Source organism: Schistocerca americana, chromosome 8, assembly GCF_021461395.2.
Source record: "Schistocerca americana isolate TAMUIC-IGC-003095 chromosome 8, iqSchAmer2.1, whole genome shotgun sequence".
Classification (NCBI taxonomy): Eukaryota; Metazoa; Arthropoda; class Insecta; order Orthoptera; family Acrididae; genus Schistocerca; species Schistocerca americana.
Genome location: NC_060126.1, coordinates 194,062,174 through 194,079,933, shown reverse-complemented (window position 1 = coordinate 194,079,933; position 17,760 = coordinate 194,062,174). Strand labels below are relative to the sequence as shown.

General features: G+C 37.3%; 1 protein-coding gene across 1 annotated transcript in view; it reads left to right on the top strand.

Moving 5' to 3' along the window:
- The window catches only part of LOC124544814 (bicaudal D-related protein homolog), a 543,307-nt gene extending 528,126 nt beyond the window's left edge, over positions 1-15,181 (top strand). The window contains exons 7-9 of the mRNA XM_047123504.1: positions 2,694-2,915; positions 7,437-7,694; positions 14,299-15,181. Of these exons, the coding sequence (XP_046979460.1) occupies positions 2,694-2,915; positions 7,437-7,694; positions 14,299-14,454 (636 nt within the window). The 3' untranslated portion in view covers positions 14,455-15,181. The remainder of the gene's footprint in view (positions 1-2,693; positions 2,916-7,436; positions 7,695-14,298) is intronic.
- Positions 15,182-17,760: the final 2,579 nt, after the last annotated feature.

Genomic DNA, 17,760 nt, shown 5'->3' with positions numbered 1-17,760 from the left:
TTCCATTAACTTTTTATTCCTCCTTCATTTTCCCAATTTAACAATTTCAAAACTTCCTCTAGGTCTGCTGAGAATCAGTTAGCTGCTATAGAATCATCATGCCTGATTCCTCTTTAAATTCTGAATTTCCTGCTATCTGGATGAAGCCTAATGGACACTTTTAGCATTAATGAGTTAAAGGTCACCCTAAAAGTAAAGAATATTTGTTTTGTTCAGATATTTTTATTCAAGATAATGAAAGAAAACATATTTTGGTATCTTAGCTATTTTTCTACATAGATGCATCAAAAATTTAAACATTTTCCAATACTTTCTGCATACTCAATTACCACCAAGTTTTTGAATTGATCACTAATGTCTTCTTCAGTTCATTGTCATATCTGTAGTACTTTCCATCCAAAAAATATTTCGTTTGAGGGAAAAGATGCTTATCACAGGGGATCAAATTGGGGATATAAGGAAGGTGTTGAAAAATTTCTTATTTAAACTGCCAAAGCAAATCCTTCACCAATGCAGCAGAATACAGGCAAATGTTATTATCAAGAAGTACAATACCTCTGGACAACAATCCATGCAGTTTGTTTTGAATGGAGCAGCATTTATGGTCTCCACTCTGGGCTAAAGTCAATCAGGATACCCATTTGATACTGTTTGGCTTTTCTTGGTTTTTGGAATCATTAATTATGCCATTCAATTGACTGGAACTTTGTTTCTAGATTTTGTGTTAAAGCCAGGTCTCATCAATCTCAGTGGTTCAAAAACTCTTTGCCATCATCTTCGTACCAAGTCAGAAAAGTCGATGCAGCTCATACTTGTTGTTTTTTGTGTTCATCTGTCAGAAATTGAGAATCCTACCTTGCATACACATCTCTATAGCTCAAATCACCACTAACAATTTGATAAACAATTGATCACGAAATTTCATGAAAGCACAAGTCTTGTCAGGCACAGCTGGAAGTCAGCCCATCACTCATAAACATGAATATTCATTCATCTGCTGTTAAATGTGATGCACCATTTTAGAACTGAAGCTTCACTCATCATATTTCCATTAAATTCAATTATTGGTCTGTAAATTTTGATAGGGTGGACTTTTTCATTCAGAAACCATATTGGAATATCATTAATTTTGTCACACATTTCAAAATCAAATAAATAAACAGTCAATGACCATTCCTGCTTGTTAACATCATATTGGCACTAATGATTAGGAAGGTCTATGACTTGGTGGTCAGGATGGAAGTGGAATTGCATGGCTCATAAGCTCAAAATGGTCTTCACCTTTTGACTGATCCTTGTATACCATCGAGTAAACCAGCCTGAAGCAATATGTTGTGTCCAGGGCTGTTATTACAGTTTTTGCTGAAACTGACTTTAAAGCTTTCTTAGATTTTTTTATTTCATACACTGAGGGGAAATGCATGCTCATTATGTTGTTCTGTAATTTCTTCATAACTTGATCCACTGGGCAGTGGCTAATTGTAAAGCCAACTTGTTTCTTTGATTGGTTGAAAATTGATAGTTTTTCTGCTCATTTGGTAAAGATATTATTGATGTGCATCACAGAAAAGAATGTAGTAAGTCTATGGTTCTTTTTTACTTGTTAGTCTCCTTTCTTGGGAAGCATAACAATTACAGCAATGTTCTCATCTACATATACATAGCGATGATGCAATTCACACTTCAGTGCTTTGCAGAGGGTTCACAGAACCACTTTCAGACTATTTCTCAACCATTTCAATCTTGAATAGTACATGGGAAAAACAAACATCTAAATCTTTCAGTGTAAAATTAGATTTACCTTATGTTATTGCAATGGTCATTTCTCCTTATGTAGGTGGGAGTCAACACAATATTCTTGCATTCAGAGGACAAAGTTAAAGATTGAAATTTTGTGAAAAGACCTTGGCACCTGAAAAATGTTTTGTTTTGATGACTGCCATCCCAACTCTCATATCTTACTTGTGATGCTCTCTCTCCTATTTCACAATAACACAAAGTGAGCTTTCCTCCTTTGAAGCTCTTTGATGTCCACTGTCTATCCTATATGGTAACAATTTAAACTGTGCAGAAATAATTTTGAAGAATTGTGCTCCTCAACAAACATTCTGTAAATAGCATAAATTTTTCACTTTGCAATGTACTGTGCACAGTGTTGAAACTTAAGTAGAATAAAACTGTGCACTGGACTGGTACTGGAACTTGGAACCTTGTCTTTTGTGAACGTTACTCCTACCAGCATCTGTGAAGATGGAAGGTAGGAGAGAAGTACTGAAGAAAGTGAAGCTTTGAGGCTGCCTGGGTAGCTGCCACTAAGAGAACTGCCTGCGATAGGCAAGATTGTACGTTCATGTCCCAATCCAAAGTTTTAATTTGCCAGAAAATTTCAATTTTGTGAATGATTTATTTTATTTTATTTTATTTTTTGTGCCTCTTCTAGCTCTAATAATTTCAATTGAAATACCATCATCATTTACAGTTTAGCTTGCAGGCTATCATGCCTGCAGCTTCCAAGAAGTAATCTCCAATCTTCAAATTTGCACATGGTTTGCAATTTTTATATTTTATGCGTGTATTTAACTTTCAAATGATCCTACTGCTAATACTAGAGAACTAATTCAGAAGTTTTATTTTTGTGACATAGTTTTGTTTACACTACTACTTTTGGTGAACTAAAAATTGTCATATTTCAGCCCGGAATGTTATCTGGTGCGATGTCAGAGCTGATGACATTACTTTGCGAGCCAGGGGGACGACGAGAGTCCAGCTGCAGTAGTGGTACTGGCAGTGTACTGGAGATGGAAGTCGAGCTTCACCGAACCCGTGAATCACTCGAAAAGACAGAGCGCCAGCTGCAGGAGCGTACCGAAGAGCTGCGAAAACGAACCGATGAGGCGCTGCAACTCAAGAGTAAAGTATGTATGGCAGTTACACTGGTTAAAAATTAAAGTATGTTTATGTTGTCAAAAATGATTTTCAGTTACTGGTACTAAAATAATTCAGATCATTCTAAGACAATGATAACCAACTTGACATCCAAAATGTTCTATAATGAATCCACTGCACACTAATTAAATATCTTTATTTTTCAAGACTGTGACTGACTACACCTGATGTGAGCAGAAGTCTGCTGGAGAGAGTGATGGGGGTAAGGAGAAGGCATCAGGTGGGGATGGGTTGGCGTAGCAGCGAGGTAGGGGTGAGGGAAGATGCTGTACTGCTTATGGAGCTGTGCAGGGACATGGTGGGGACAGGATGGGCCACTAGATACAGTGTCAAGAAGTTGTGTGGGAGAGAGATAGGGAGGGGGAACAGTAGTTGGAGGAAGAAGGGAGAGTGGAGGGGAGAGGAATAGAGAAGGGGGAAAGACTAGTATGTAGGTGCATTGGTGAGATGGAAGGCGTGTGTAGTTTTGGTGTGGGGGAAGGTTGGTGGAGGACAGGGAGTAAGAAAGGTTGATGCCACTGTGGTTACTGGAACAAAGAATGTGTTGTAGAGACAGTTCCCATCTGTATTATACCTACCAACATTAGCTTTTTTGAGCTGTGTAAGTGGGAACTCTCTCTACAACATATACTTCATTTCTGTAACCCTCTTGGCCTCAACCTTCGCTAGCCCCTGTCCCATATCCCATACCCTGCACCCATTCCACACATGCCTTCTATCAGACCAATGCATCTACAGTCTTTTCCTCCTCTCCTCTCTCTATCCCCACCACCCCCCACCCACACACACCCACACACACCCACACACACACTCTCTCTCTCCTAACTCTGCACCTAGAATCTCGTTCTGTCCCCACCATTTCCCCACATGCTTCCATAAGCAGCACAGCTTCTTCCTCCATCCCTACCCTGCTATCCTTCCCATCCAAGCCTCCTCCTCACCCCCAAATTCACTCCAACAGATTGCTGCTCACATCAGACACAGTTGTAGTCAGGCGCCAGGGCCTGGAGACAGTGACTGCATGTGTGTGAGAGAGAGTTTTGCTTGTGTGAACATGTGTGGTTTCTCTATTTCAAAGGACTTTTTCATTCAAAAGCTCAAATGTTTACCAGTCTTTTTCATTGCCCCTGTCTGCATTCAATGACTTCTCTATGTGATCAGTAGCAATCTATACTTTTCACATTGTTACTTCCCCTCCCCACTTTGTTCCAGTACCTCTTCATTACCTACCCGCTTACCAATCTAATCTTCAGCATTTCCTGTAGTACTGCATTTCAAAAGCTATTCTCTTCTTATTTGTAGTATTATGTCCCACATTTACTTTCCGTACATGGTTGCACTTCATCTTTTCTTGCTGTGACCAAACAGCATTTTATATCTTCTCTACTTCTGCTGCCATTTTTTAGTTCTCTGCCCAAACAGAAAAGCTCATTACTACTTTTAGTGTTTCATTTCCTAACTCTGTTCCCTCAGCATTGCCTGATTGAATTCAGGTTCACTCCACTATCCTTGTTTCTCTTGTAATGTTGTTAATTTTTTCAAGACACTAGCAGTTCTATTAAACCTCTATCTCTGACATACCTACAGTAAATTGTAATATATGCTTTTCTTTCTTTGTGAACCAAAGTTCATTTTACAAATTCATCTTAGTTTTCTGTACAAATGGAACTACCATCTGGCTTCTGTACAAGGTTTGGTCACTGAGAACTCACAATTCTAAAGGGTGTGTTGTACTCCAGCCAGCTTTGTTTAATTTGATTTGATTTATTTCATCTCATAACATACTATAGTCAGATCATATGATCTGTTGTACGGGAGACATGTCAGTGTATAATTTTAGGTATTTAGTTTACAGACTTAAAAATAACAACAAGTATAATTATAAAAAAATTTCTAGAAGTACAATACTTTTACATTTTTGTACAATTTTTTTTTTTTACAGAGATGTTAGTTGCCCTGTTAAAAATTATCACCTCATCATTGGTAAACTCCTCCACTGAATAACAACATTTTTCCACCAAGAGTTCATGTAATTTTTTCTTTAGATGACCAATTTTCATGGTCAGAATATCACAGCCCTTTAACTTATTGTATATTTTCATGCTAATGTATTGAGGAGTCATAGAATATAGCTTTAATCACTCTGGAGGGAGCATAAAATTTTGTTTTTGCCTAGTTGTGTAAGTGTGCTTGAAGTGAAATTCTTTGAAAAGTTCAGGTTTACTGTACAGAAAAATTAGAATTTCAAAAATGTATAGTGACAGGACAGATAATATATTTAGTTTTTTAAACAATGGGAGACATAAGGTTCTTGGATATGTGGCACACATCTTCCTAATGATTCTTTTTGAATATTTAATATCCTTACCATATAACTTGAATTACCCCCAAAAATGACAGATACAGAGTAACTATGGTACACAATTTTTTGGCTGTCCATGTCTATTACATCATGTAATATTCCCATTGCAAAAGAACTATTTAGTTTGTTAACTAAATATTCTGAGTGTGCCTGCCAGCTTAAGTTTTTGTCCAAGTTTAGTCCTAAGAATTTCACTGTGCTTGCTGGTTCTATCTTCTCATTTTTATGTGGGACATAGATCTCATTTGGTTTAGATCGTTTTGTTTTGAACTGTGTGAGTTGTGTTTTTGTAATGTTTAGTTTCAGACCATTTAATTGAAACCAGGCTTCCAGAGAATCCATAGTGTTTACAACACAGTCAGTGATTTCTGTAGAGCTATTTTTTTCAGTCAGCACTGAAGTGTCATCTGCAAATAGAACTGACTTAGCATTGACGTTCAATGGTAAAGGATTGTTAGAAGATTTCTCTAAATGTACAGAAGCTATAAATCTATATTTGTCTTTCTTCAAACTATCTTCTGAGATAAGTGTTCCCTCATATATTACTACATTTCAACAAAACTAAAACTGATTCTCTTTAAACTCAGCTTCTACCTGTTCAATCTAGCCTTCTGGAACCATTGCTTATTAAAATGATAGTTCAGCAATATATCTTTGTGCTTTGGCATTAATACTATTTCATTCTTTTTGAAGCCTGAGGGTATTTCATTTCTCTCATATATCCTGCAGACCAGGGTGGAACAATTTTGGCATGATCGGTTCTCTCAAGAATCTTAATATAATTGAGGAAAAGTTGCCTACTAAAGGTGCTGTGTCAAATTATTCTCAGAGTATCATATCTCATGCTCACCTTTACCCACTTCCTCTTTCCTTCACATAATACTGTCTTAGGGTTGCTTCAACTTCTATACACACTATTGACCATTAAAACTGCTACATCAGGAAGGAAACCAAGTACCAAAACACTAATTATTGCAATTATACAGCAACACAGGAAGAACACATGTTTAAATTTGTAGCTGATTTGGGGTAGACAGTGTGAGAAACTTAGAACACAGAGCTGCCACCATCTCAGCAATGCATCAAGTTGATCTCAGCTTTCTTGCATACTATTGCTCAACATAGCTTCTATCTTCTCCAAAGGTTTTTTTTCCAATTTTCCCGTACACAACATGCTTCTACAGCCTGGTCATGTTCCACTTTCTACGAGTTTCATTTTTTAGATGTCTTTATTTCCTTTTTCCACTTCACTTGCTGCATTTTTATGTTCTCCCCTCTCTTCCATGAACTGTGAATCTGCCACATCAGGTTGGCTTGCATGCTTCAACAATATAGATAGCTGTGTTTTAGGTGCAACTCCATCTGACTGGTATACGTGGCAGCCAGACTAACAATAGTACACAGCCTGTGATTTCACATGGTACAGAGATATGTATTTCTGATGAAAGTTGGGGTGTAGTGACTGAATCAGAATTTGTTTCAAAACAGGGTGATCAACATTTTTTTCTTAATGTAACATCTATTTCATAGACACCAACATTGCTTTTTTTGTGCAATTTAATATAATACCCAGTGCCATATAACACCATCCAGTGTTACGTATCCTTGAACACTTTACTAAAAATACAGATTTATTGACAATTTGACTGAATCATGTTAATATTTCACATCTGTTAATTTTCATATTTTTCAGCATTATCAAATAAGTTTAGTCTGTGAGTAAATTGAAGTGCGAGCAGGCAAGTCTTCACTCTCTCTATCCAGCTACATCACAAGGAGCAACTACAGGTTACTTCACTATCTTATACTGGCCCTAAATGTGTTAACAATAAACAGAATACAGAAATTAGAAACTAATATAACTAATGCAAGAAACACATGTTAACAAAATCTATATAAATTACCATACAATGCACTGCTATGCTAGACAGCAAAGTGATTCTCAGTCGTCCTGTATGGCAGGCAGGTGGGGTGCTCTTCCGTGAGAGGCCACTTTCTCTCCTCATAAGTGTGGCTCGCTCTTCAGTTTACCAACATGCTGTATCTGAAACCTTAATTTTGACACTAGCATACTGGATGCATTTTCATAAGAAAATGTATTGAGGAAATAAATTAAACTCTGTTACAGCTTAGTGTCCGTGAAGCAGAACTGCTAGCAGCAAAAGAGGAACGTGATCAGGCTAGACTTGATCTGCAAAATACACACCTGGCACGTGATGAAATTATAAATAAGGCATGGCAAGTACGTGATGGTGCAGTTGCACGTAAGAATGCCACTGAGGTGGAACTGGCCCGCACTCGCATCGATGTGATGCAGGTTAACAGTCAACTATTGGAAGCCATTCAGCAGAAAGTAGAACTCAGCCAACAACTTGAGCAGTGGCAGGTAAGTATTATATATCATGTGTGTCACACATAATATCTTTCCCTATCAGCTTCCAATTCTCTTTTGGTTCAAAGATGTATTTCTTTATGCTGCAATTTCTTTGCTATTGTAATTAATCTATTCAGCACCAATATCAAGCTAACTTCTAACTTGTCTGTGTCAGATGGTTCTCTGAGGCCTTGGAAATTTGAGTTAACATGATGATGTAGGTAACGGTGAAGATCACATTACACTGAAACCTTCATGTCAGTGTCACACTACTGTTAGTATACAATCCACTATTTTCAACATGAGTGAAGTATTATGAGACGAAAGTGAATGAACAATAAATTAGAAATAAAATTTTAATATTCTCCTAGACAGTGCATTTAACATATTCAGGTACTCAATCTCATAGACAATGGAGGTCGAAATGAGAGATTCTATATCAATATTTGGAAAAACTGCAAATTCGAAAATGAATCCTAACTTGGAGATTGTGTGGAACAGTGTACCAGTCACTGCAGAAGGATGATTTATGTGTAAGCATTTGCAGCATCCAGTTTTGTGAGACCAAAAAAGGTGAACACTGATCAGATGAAGTGGAAATACAACAGGGAGAACCTATCAACCGCACATCGATTGGGACAATATCATGATGTTACTGAGTTCATATCGAGGAAAATAACTGGCCCCCAGGAAATATGTTTGCTCCCCATGAAACCCCAGCACATACTATGCATTTTGGTATAACAGTGACACATGTGAACCAGTGGATGGAGAGCAATATAAAACAATGAGGGGATACTGAACCATCCAATATCACATCCTTTCATAGAAAGTGTTGCTACTACACTGACACCTTGCAATAGGTGTCGACCTGTAGGGGCTTACAGTTTGACGCAGTCTTCTGCAGCTGGCATTGGTGACATGTTTGCTATAGGGTCAGCCCAGACACTACAAACACGTAAGATTGCAGTGGACACACAAATCCCATGGCAGACATAATGATTGGCAAGCTGGATTGAGTGCTTATGACCACCTGCTTCTACAAAGGTAAGTCAAATAGGAACAAAAATCTTGTTTATGAGTGTCTATGTTTGGCAGAACTGGGCCGACACTTCTAGAAAGCTTTGAAGACAGGGGGATGAGAGGGGGGGCAGAGCTGACCCTTCAACATTCCCTGCATTGCAGAATGAGTAATTACAAAATTTCTTGCTGGTAAATGAGCTCAAGAAAGCAACGGACATTTTTCGGAGACTTATTACACAGTCTGGGCGCTGTCAAGTATCTGTGTGTTGACATAAAGAGCTCAAGGAAGGGTGAAAATGAGTAGAAAATCAGGAGCACAATTGCTGCTCTCAGCCCAGCATAACAGACAAAAACATTCCCACAGTCCAAGATGTTCTTGAAGAAGATTGATGGATGAGTGTATCTGAAATTGAGGAATAGGTTGGAATAAGTTGGGGGAGCTATCAAGCAATGATCACAAATGTTCTAAAGTTTGTAATGTTTGCATAAGATGGGCCCATCACCTTTTGACTGCAGATCAGAAGTTGAGAAGTTTGCAGGTCTATCAGTGGCTCACAGCAAGGTTTGTGAAATAGTATGACATATTTTTGATTTGAGGTCATCACCTGAGGCAAAACACGGGTACACCACTAGTAAAGGGGAGTCAGCCCCAATGAAAGCCGAGGCTCAACTGTCAGCTGACAAGGTTGTCTTAACTGTTTCCTTCAACTGGCAAGGTTTTGAGTTTTTGCACCAGCGAGGCACAACAAGTGCTTCTTATTACTGTGAGCTGTTGAGCCAGACGAGGGCTGCATATTGCCACAAAAGACAAGACCAGCTGATGTGAGAGGCCACACTCTTACAAATTCCAGGCTCTTTACTGCAACTCTGAAGGTCTCAAAACTTGAAGAAATGTAGTGGACTCAGCTTCATCATCCTCTCTAATGCCTGGACCTATCACCCTGTGATTTTCATATGATTGGGCTGCTTAAAGAAGTACTAGGAGGACAATGATTTGAAGGTGGTGAAGGTGTTGGGGGATTTGTGTGAAATTGGCTCTTGATGCAACCAGCTTCTGTCTACAAGTGTGGGATTTTAACAAAAAAAAAAAAAAAAAAAAAAAGACACCTTCCTTCTTACTGAGAAAAATGTATTTCTAAAGGAGGTAACTACAGAAAAATTATTTTTGCCTTTTATTTTTCAATAAATAATTTTGTTTGTTTAAATAAAATCCTATTTATATTTTGTTTATCCTCATATTTTCCCTTCAGTGATGGGGTGCATGGATGTTATATTCTACCATTCTGACAATCTGCAGTGCTAATTAGCATGCCCACACCTTTCTTCAAGAAATATATTTGGCATAGTTCATTGGCATGGTGTCCCAATAGTCACTTTCAGTGCTTCATGTTCTCTTATACAAGCCATTGAGAAGGGGATGTAAGAATATTTTGGAAAGGATAGTTGCTACTCACCACATAGCAGAGATGCTGAGTCGCAGATAGCCACAACAAAAAGACTGACACAAAATAAAACAAGAAGGCCTTTTGTAAAATACACACACACACACACACACACACACACACACACACACACACACACACACACACAATGCTGCATTCTATGTGGATGTGACAACTAACAAGCTGTCTGTCCTCATGAACGGCCACTGAAAAACTGTGGCCAAGACACAACTGGACCACCCTGTTGCTAAGCATGCTGCTCAACATGACATTCTTCATTTCAATGACGCTTCACAGCATGTGCCATATGGATCCTTCCCATCAACACCAACTTTTCTGAACTGCACAGGTGGGAACTCTCCCTGCAATATATCCTATGTTCCTGTAACCCTCTTGGTTTTGTTAGTCATTTTACTCACCCATCCAGCCCCTTCCCTGTCCCCATTCCAGCACTACACACCCATCTATGCTACCAATGCACCCACTCTTTTTACTTCTCTCCTTTCCTGTTAACCCCCCACCCCGGCTCTCTCACCCGCCCCTCTCACCTGCCCTCCGTCTAACCTCCCAACTGCACCTAGCTGCCTTACTCTCTCTCCACCTCACCCCTGCACACCCCCAGCAGCACTTCACCATCTCCCACTGCTACCCTGCTTTCTCTTCCCCTCCCCACTGCAGCCTCATTACCCCCATCCATTTGTGTCTCCCACCATGCACTGCTGCTGCTGCTCATAGTCTGGCTTCAGCTGCCAGAGATTGTGGTCATGTATGTGTGAGTTGCATTTGTGTTTGTGTGGGGGGGGTGTCTATTTTTGACAAAGGCCTTGTTGGCTGAAAGCTTATTTTGTATCAGTCTTTTTGTTGTGGCTGTCTGCGACTCAGCACCCACACTATATGGTGAGTAGCAACTATCCATTTCATAATACTGTTACATTTCATCCTGGATTTTCCATGTAGAAGGGAATTATGCAGGAACATATTCATACCTTCTTTGATTTCATGCCATGGTATTCAGGAGCCCAACAAGATAATAATTCTCAAAGTTGAAGATCATACACATTTCCATTATCCTATGAATTTCATGTTTTCATTTGTCGTATTAAGTTAATTTTAGTCATATGTATCATCCTTGCTTTTGCAACTTCCTCAGACTATAATGTCTGTCCTTAAGTTTGATATGTCCCAGCACATAACTAGAGTTAGAGCCAGCATCTGCAAATTAAGCTGGGAGTGCATTTGTGTGGTACAGCCAAAGTTCTGCTGGGAAGAAACATAGCTTTTTTTCCTAAAGTTTGGTAGCGCATTTTATGAATGATGTAAAAATTTAATTGTAAAATGTAAACTTTCATGGCTGGAATTGTCACAATTTATAAAATATTCCAGGTTATTATGCCATGGTTGAAGAGATTTCACTTTAAAACTCGATTTTCAGGGAGGATCTTAGGTTTGTTGAATGTCCGATTCACACTCTGGGTTGCTACTGTCTGCAGCAAAATTTCGTTTCCGTCGGTTCCCATGCAATGGTATGACGTCACATGTTTTGAAAGCATGAGTGCAATTGGCTGCTGCCGACTGCGGTTGTCCACTATTATCATCATCCCATTGTGGAAGACTGGTACACATTTTTTTCAGCACCAGAATCCAAATTTCATTCAATTTCATGCCCTCCTCCTTCCAATTGAAATTCTTGGGTGTTTCACAATCTCTATGGCCTCTCTCTATAGCCGTTGATGGTATGCAGCAATTGCCCTTGTGCTGTTCGAGTAATTTTTTGACAGTTCTTTTTGTAGTAGCCACATACATCTCCCCACAACTACATGGAATCCTATAAATTCCAGCTTTTTCCAGCAGTTGGTGAGCATCCTTGGCAGATTTTAGGTGATCTTGTATCTTCCGTGTGGGTGTGTAAATTATCGTGATGTCCCACTTCTTCAAGATTTTTCCAATGCAGTCACTCATGTCTTTAATGAATGGCAGGAAAACATTTGATTTCACCAGCACTTTGTGCATCACTATGATTTCCATGCGGTGGTCTTAATACTCTTTCCACATGAGCAAACGAATAATCATTCTTGAGCAAGACATTGTTGAGATGTTTTAATTCTGCGTCAAGCAGCTCTGGTTCACACATTGTCCTTGCTCTATCTGCCAGCATTTTTACTATGCCTCGCTTTTGTTGTGGGTGGTGGTTTGAATCCCAGTGTAAGTAATGTTATGTGTGTGTGGGTTTTTGGTAAACATGTGGCCCAAGCTACCATCTTCTTTCTTGAAAACTAGCACATCAAGAAAATTTAATCTTTCACCTCTTTCACCTGCTTCATCCCCCTTGGTAAACTGAATCTTCAAAATGATCCAGTTCACGTTTTTGTGAAAACAATCCAGTTCTTCCCTGCCATGCTGCCACAAAACAAACATATCACCCACATAATGGAACGAAATATTCAGTTTCTTGTTCGTAGTTTTCAATGCCTGCTCCTTAAATTTTTCCATTAAGGAGTTCACTATAACTGGGCTTAAGGAGCTCCCCATAGTGACACCATCCATCTGTTCATAGAACTCTTTGTTCCATTTAAAATACATGGTTGTGATGCAATATTTAAACAGTTTGACCATGGCATAATAGCCCAGAATGTTTTATTAATTGTAAAAATTTAAGGTTTGCTGATGACACTGTAATTCTGTCAGAGACAGCAAAGGGCCTGGAAGAGCAATTGAATGGAACAGAAAGTGTCTTGAAAGGAGGATCTAAGATGAACATCAACAAAAGCAAAACAAGGATAATGTAGTCAAACCAGGTGATGCTGAGGAAATTAGATTCGGAAATGAGGCACTTAAAGTAGTAGATGAATTTTGCTATTTGGGGAGCAAAATAACTAATGATGGTCAAAGTAAAGAGGATATAAAATGTAGACTGGCAATGGCAAGGAAAGCGTTTCTGGAGAAGAGATATTTGTTAACATTGAATATAGAATTAAGTGTCAGCAAGCCTTTCCTCAAAGTAATTGTATGGAGTGTAGCCATGTATGGAAGTGAAATATGGACAATAAGTAGTTTAGACAAGAAGAGAATAGAAGCTTTTGAAATGTGGTGCTACAGAAGAATGCTGAAGATTAAATGGGTAGATCATGTAACTAATGAGGAGGTACTGAATAGAATTTGGGAGAAGAGGAGTTTGTGGCACAACTTGACAAGAAGAAGGGATTGGCTCGTAGGACATGTGCTGAGGCATAAAGGGATCACCAATTTAGTATTGGAGGGCAGCATAGAGGGTAAAAATCATAGTGGGAGACCAAGAGCTGAATACACTAAACGGATTCAGAAGGATGTAGGTTGCAGTAGTTACTTGGAGATTAAGAAGCTTGCACAGGATAGAGTAGCCTGGAGCACTGCATCAAGCCAGTTTCTGGTCTGAAGACTGTGACAACAATAACAACAAAAACGTATTTGCAAACTTTTTATAACTATGCATGCACATTGCAGATGAGAAACTAGTGTTACACTGTACTAAGTACGTCTGTGAGTACAGAGCCCAAGAAGGCAAAAACATTTTACTGTTTCATGACATGCAGCAGATGGAACTGCATGTGATGTGGTATTCCAGCTAGAAATCTCTTCCCACTGTAGGACTAGCATGATTTGGATTTTTATGGGACATACTGTGGTTGGATTCATATTTTCAGTGACATATATATGATGACTTTGACTTTAATGAGGGACTTATGCCATGAACATTGGACTATTTTTATGTTGTTAATTTTAAATTCAGGTTATCTAATGCAGACAGCTTATAAAAAAAGTCACCTATTATACAAACATTAATGAATAATGATGCACTGAGTTGCTGTGTTAAGGAAGAGGGGGTACCACAACAGCAAAGAAATAGAAACAATTCTGGTTTCTTACACTTTTCCATGTGAAAATAATAGATTATTTATTACACTTTTGTTAAAGCAATTTTAGGTGCAAGGTTAGCACAAAAAAACTTGACATTGGCAAGACCATCTTTCCACTTACAATAAATACAATGACTGCAAAAAAATTATGGGAACTGGTTATTGTGACTTCTGTAGAAAAAAATAAAAAAAGCAAATAAACTACATTTGGACAACCAATTACTGAAAATTGTAATTCTCATGTTTTTCTGTTGACAGATGGATATGCAAGCATTACTTGATGAACAAATGAAACATAAGTTAACAAACCAAGCTAACACTAGTGATTATGAAAGTAGCAGTTCTAGTAGTGCCAGTTCATCTAGCAAGAAGCGAGCACCCTCTCGTCGTCTCTTTGGTCTATTCCAGCGATGAGACAAAGATTAAAGATTATCCTACTGAATATGTCCAATGCAGCAAGCATGAAATTTGAGCACCAACCGTGGTATAATTAACTGTTGTACGTATTTATATAGTTTATTGGCAAGTGAATAAAAATACAGAAATGATCTCAAAAACCACAGCATCAGAAAATAAAACTGTTTCTATTTAACATGGAAAGTCAAAATCTCTTCATTGTAAATAAAACAAAATGTTACTTACTTGTTGATTGGATTTAGATTGTATAGATGTCGTTGATAACAAAAAGTTTACCATGTATCAAAAGGTTCCACTTTTATTTTTAAGCTAAAACATTTTACGAACACTACTGTACCATATAAATTATTTTTGTACATGATGTAATAATATGTATTTAATAATGTTATCTGTGTGCAATAGGCAGACTTAGTGTGTATATCAAATTATCTAGCATAGAATTATGCTAGTTTATGTAAATAAATTAATTTTAATTCACTTTTTCATGAAATTGTTTTAAATCACATTTTAGATTTGAAGGTATGCAATCAAAGAAATGCAGTTTGAATGTGGCTTACAGCCATTAGATTCTAACTAAAATGCATTGAGTACAAAAAAATGTGAAAAATTTAAGATAATCTGGATTCTTAAAAACCTAGATTATGAAAGTACCACAAGTGCAATTACTATAACTTTGTTAAGTATGCAAAAATCTGATTGAACTGTTTTATTAAATTTCTCATTTGTACACGTTTATGACTATTACATGAACTGTATGTGCACAATTGGAGCATTTATCCCAAATAATTACCTGAAATATTTAACATGGAAAAGATTTAATACATCTACAAATTAAACTTGGCTAAAGAGTCCCATTTACAACCTGGAAAAACTGATACCTCATTGAATTATGTTGCAAATGAAAAGTACCTATAACTATTAACACTTCTACTTGGTTTTTAACTAACGTCACAATTCTATTGCACAGAGGGGATACAAGCCAGCTGCTACTACTTTGATTTTTATGGATTTAAGAAGCAATAAAAAATGACAAAAATTTTCATCTTACTATGACCATAAGATAATAGTTCAACAATTGGGCTTCATTTTGGTTACTTATGTGCCAGGTTAAACAACATATTGGTATTAACAAATTATTGATGAGAGGAATGCACATTCTCTGTAATCATCTTTTGGCCTGTCAGAGTTACTGCTGATTCCTGAGGTCAGAAAGTTTGATTCAAAAGCAGACTATAACCTCAAATACTTTTGCTGTCTGCATGACTCACAACCACTGCAGCCCTCAATAAGCTCATCATAAAGTAAAATTTACTACATTCCTATTAGTATTACATGCAAGTTAGCTTTTGCACCAAGTGCAACACATTCAACAATGCTCTGAAAGACAACTAAGGTTTGTGAGAGAAGTTGAGCCCAATTGAGAGGATACAGAAATTATTACTTAAAGTAGTAACTAGTATTTAACCTAAAGAAAGAGCTGCAAATGGTCACCTGCATTTGAGCAGTATGTTGTACAGTTAAAGTGACAGCATTAGTTAATCTAAAGGAACACAAGGCAGTTTAAGTACCCTGAGTCGTATTTTAGGATCCACCAAGATACACCAAGTTTGAAATTACTAGAATTTGACTTGACTTGACTTGAATTTCAAACAGTTGCCAGTAGGCAATAACTCATCTGTATCACCACTGCAGTTGAAATTTTTGTACATGAGCTCATTTCCATATGTTAGAATATGCATGTAGCATTCTAACTGCCAAATGACATACTACAGATATTTATTCTTAATTTTCAATATATTGAAAAAAAATTACATTGATCTTCACAACAATTACACTCACTGGGACAGACAAATCAATTGAGCTTCACAAAGACTGTGCATGTGGTCTCTACCAAGTCATCTCAAATACCCTCTGTCATCACATGTACTTATTTATTTATTTAGCATCTTATGATGTACATCTATGGAGTAAGTCCAAGTATATATTTGCATTGTCAGTTTTCCAATAAAATACATTACTTTTACTGATTCTAACTATAGTTTTGCTAAGGTAACTAATAAATTTTTGCCACAACATTTCTGGAAATTAACATCATAGTTACAAAATTTTAGATACTGTAAACTGAACAGATTTTGTGAGGCATACATAATCTATGTACCTAAATTACAGAACATTTTATTGCAAATATTGTATTCAATGGGTTCTTCTTCCATTACTGAAAAGATTATACAGACTAATCACCAAAGAAATATTATAGTTTTGCAAAAAGTTACAAACAATATGAATTACCATACACTGTAGGAAATTCGTTGTTATAATCTCAATGAAGAATATGTTTCAATTTCATGAGAAGTTCGTTAATGATACTTTCAACTCATTATTTTGATTACAGTTTAATTACTTTGAACATTTTATTTAATTAGTATCATAATTTCAGTTTTTGTGTATGAAGTACATTCTATTGCATGTAAAACTTCTCGTGTGAAAGAAGTTAAGATTTGATTCCAGAATTATTGATATGTTGACAATCACAAGAATTTTCTTTAAGTTGCATAAAAAACTGAATAGAACCCAAATTAAAATTTATGCAGAAGTAACAACATGCATATAGAAATCAGTCAATGTGCACAAGATACAAGTACAACACACAATTGTGATATCCAGTGTACTAGTTGACTTGGTACTGATCAATACAGTAAGTGTTAACCCCATATGCCATGTTACAGCAATCAATAAAGGGAGTAAAAATGCAGTCTTTTGCTTTCTAGCTGGTCTTAGTTCTATATGGAAGTTTTTGTGTTTTCTTATGAGTGAACACCTACAACTCACTATTTGCTCTTTAAATGTCACCAGTTGAGCTTCTGGAAAGAAAGTTCATAAGGATTTGGTATCTGAGATGTTAGCAATAGCACTGGGGAATATTTCAGTAAAGTGGGGTTCCATGTTCTCTGTGTAAAGTTATTTATAAAGGGCAATCATGATAAGGTACCAAAGTGTAAAGGTGAACCATCGCTACAAATCTGTGAGCAGTTAAAAAAAAAATGTCCTTGACTGTCTTTGATTGTACTTGGACAGTGTTTCAAGATGGTGGATCACTTTCTCTACAAAGAATTGGAAACAACAGCCAGATTTTACCTCCAATATTAACACCTGTCTAATTATTGTAAGTCCAGGTGTTAGAGCTGGAATAAATCCTAGTTTTTTTTTTTTTTTGGAATCTCGAAGAAAACAGACCACCAAGTCAACATCTGTAAGTGTTCCCAGCAGCTGTTGTCTGCAACCTCTCCCAATCCTGTCTTGGCA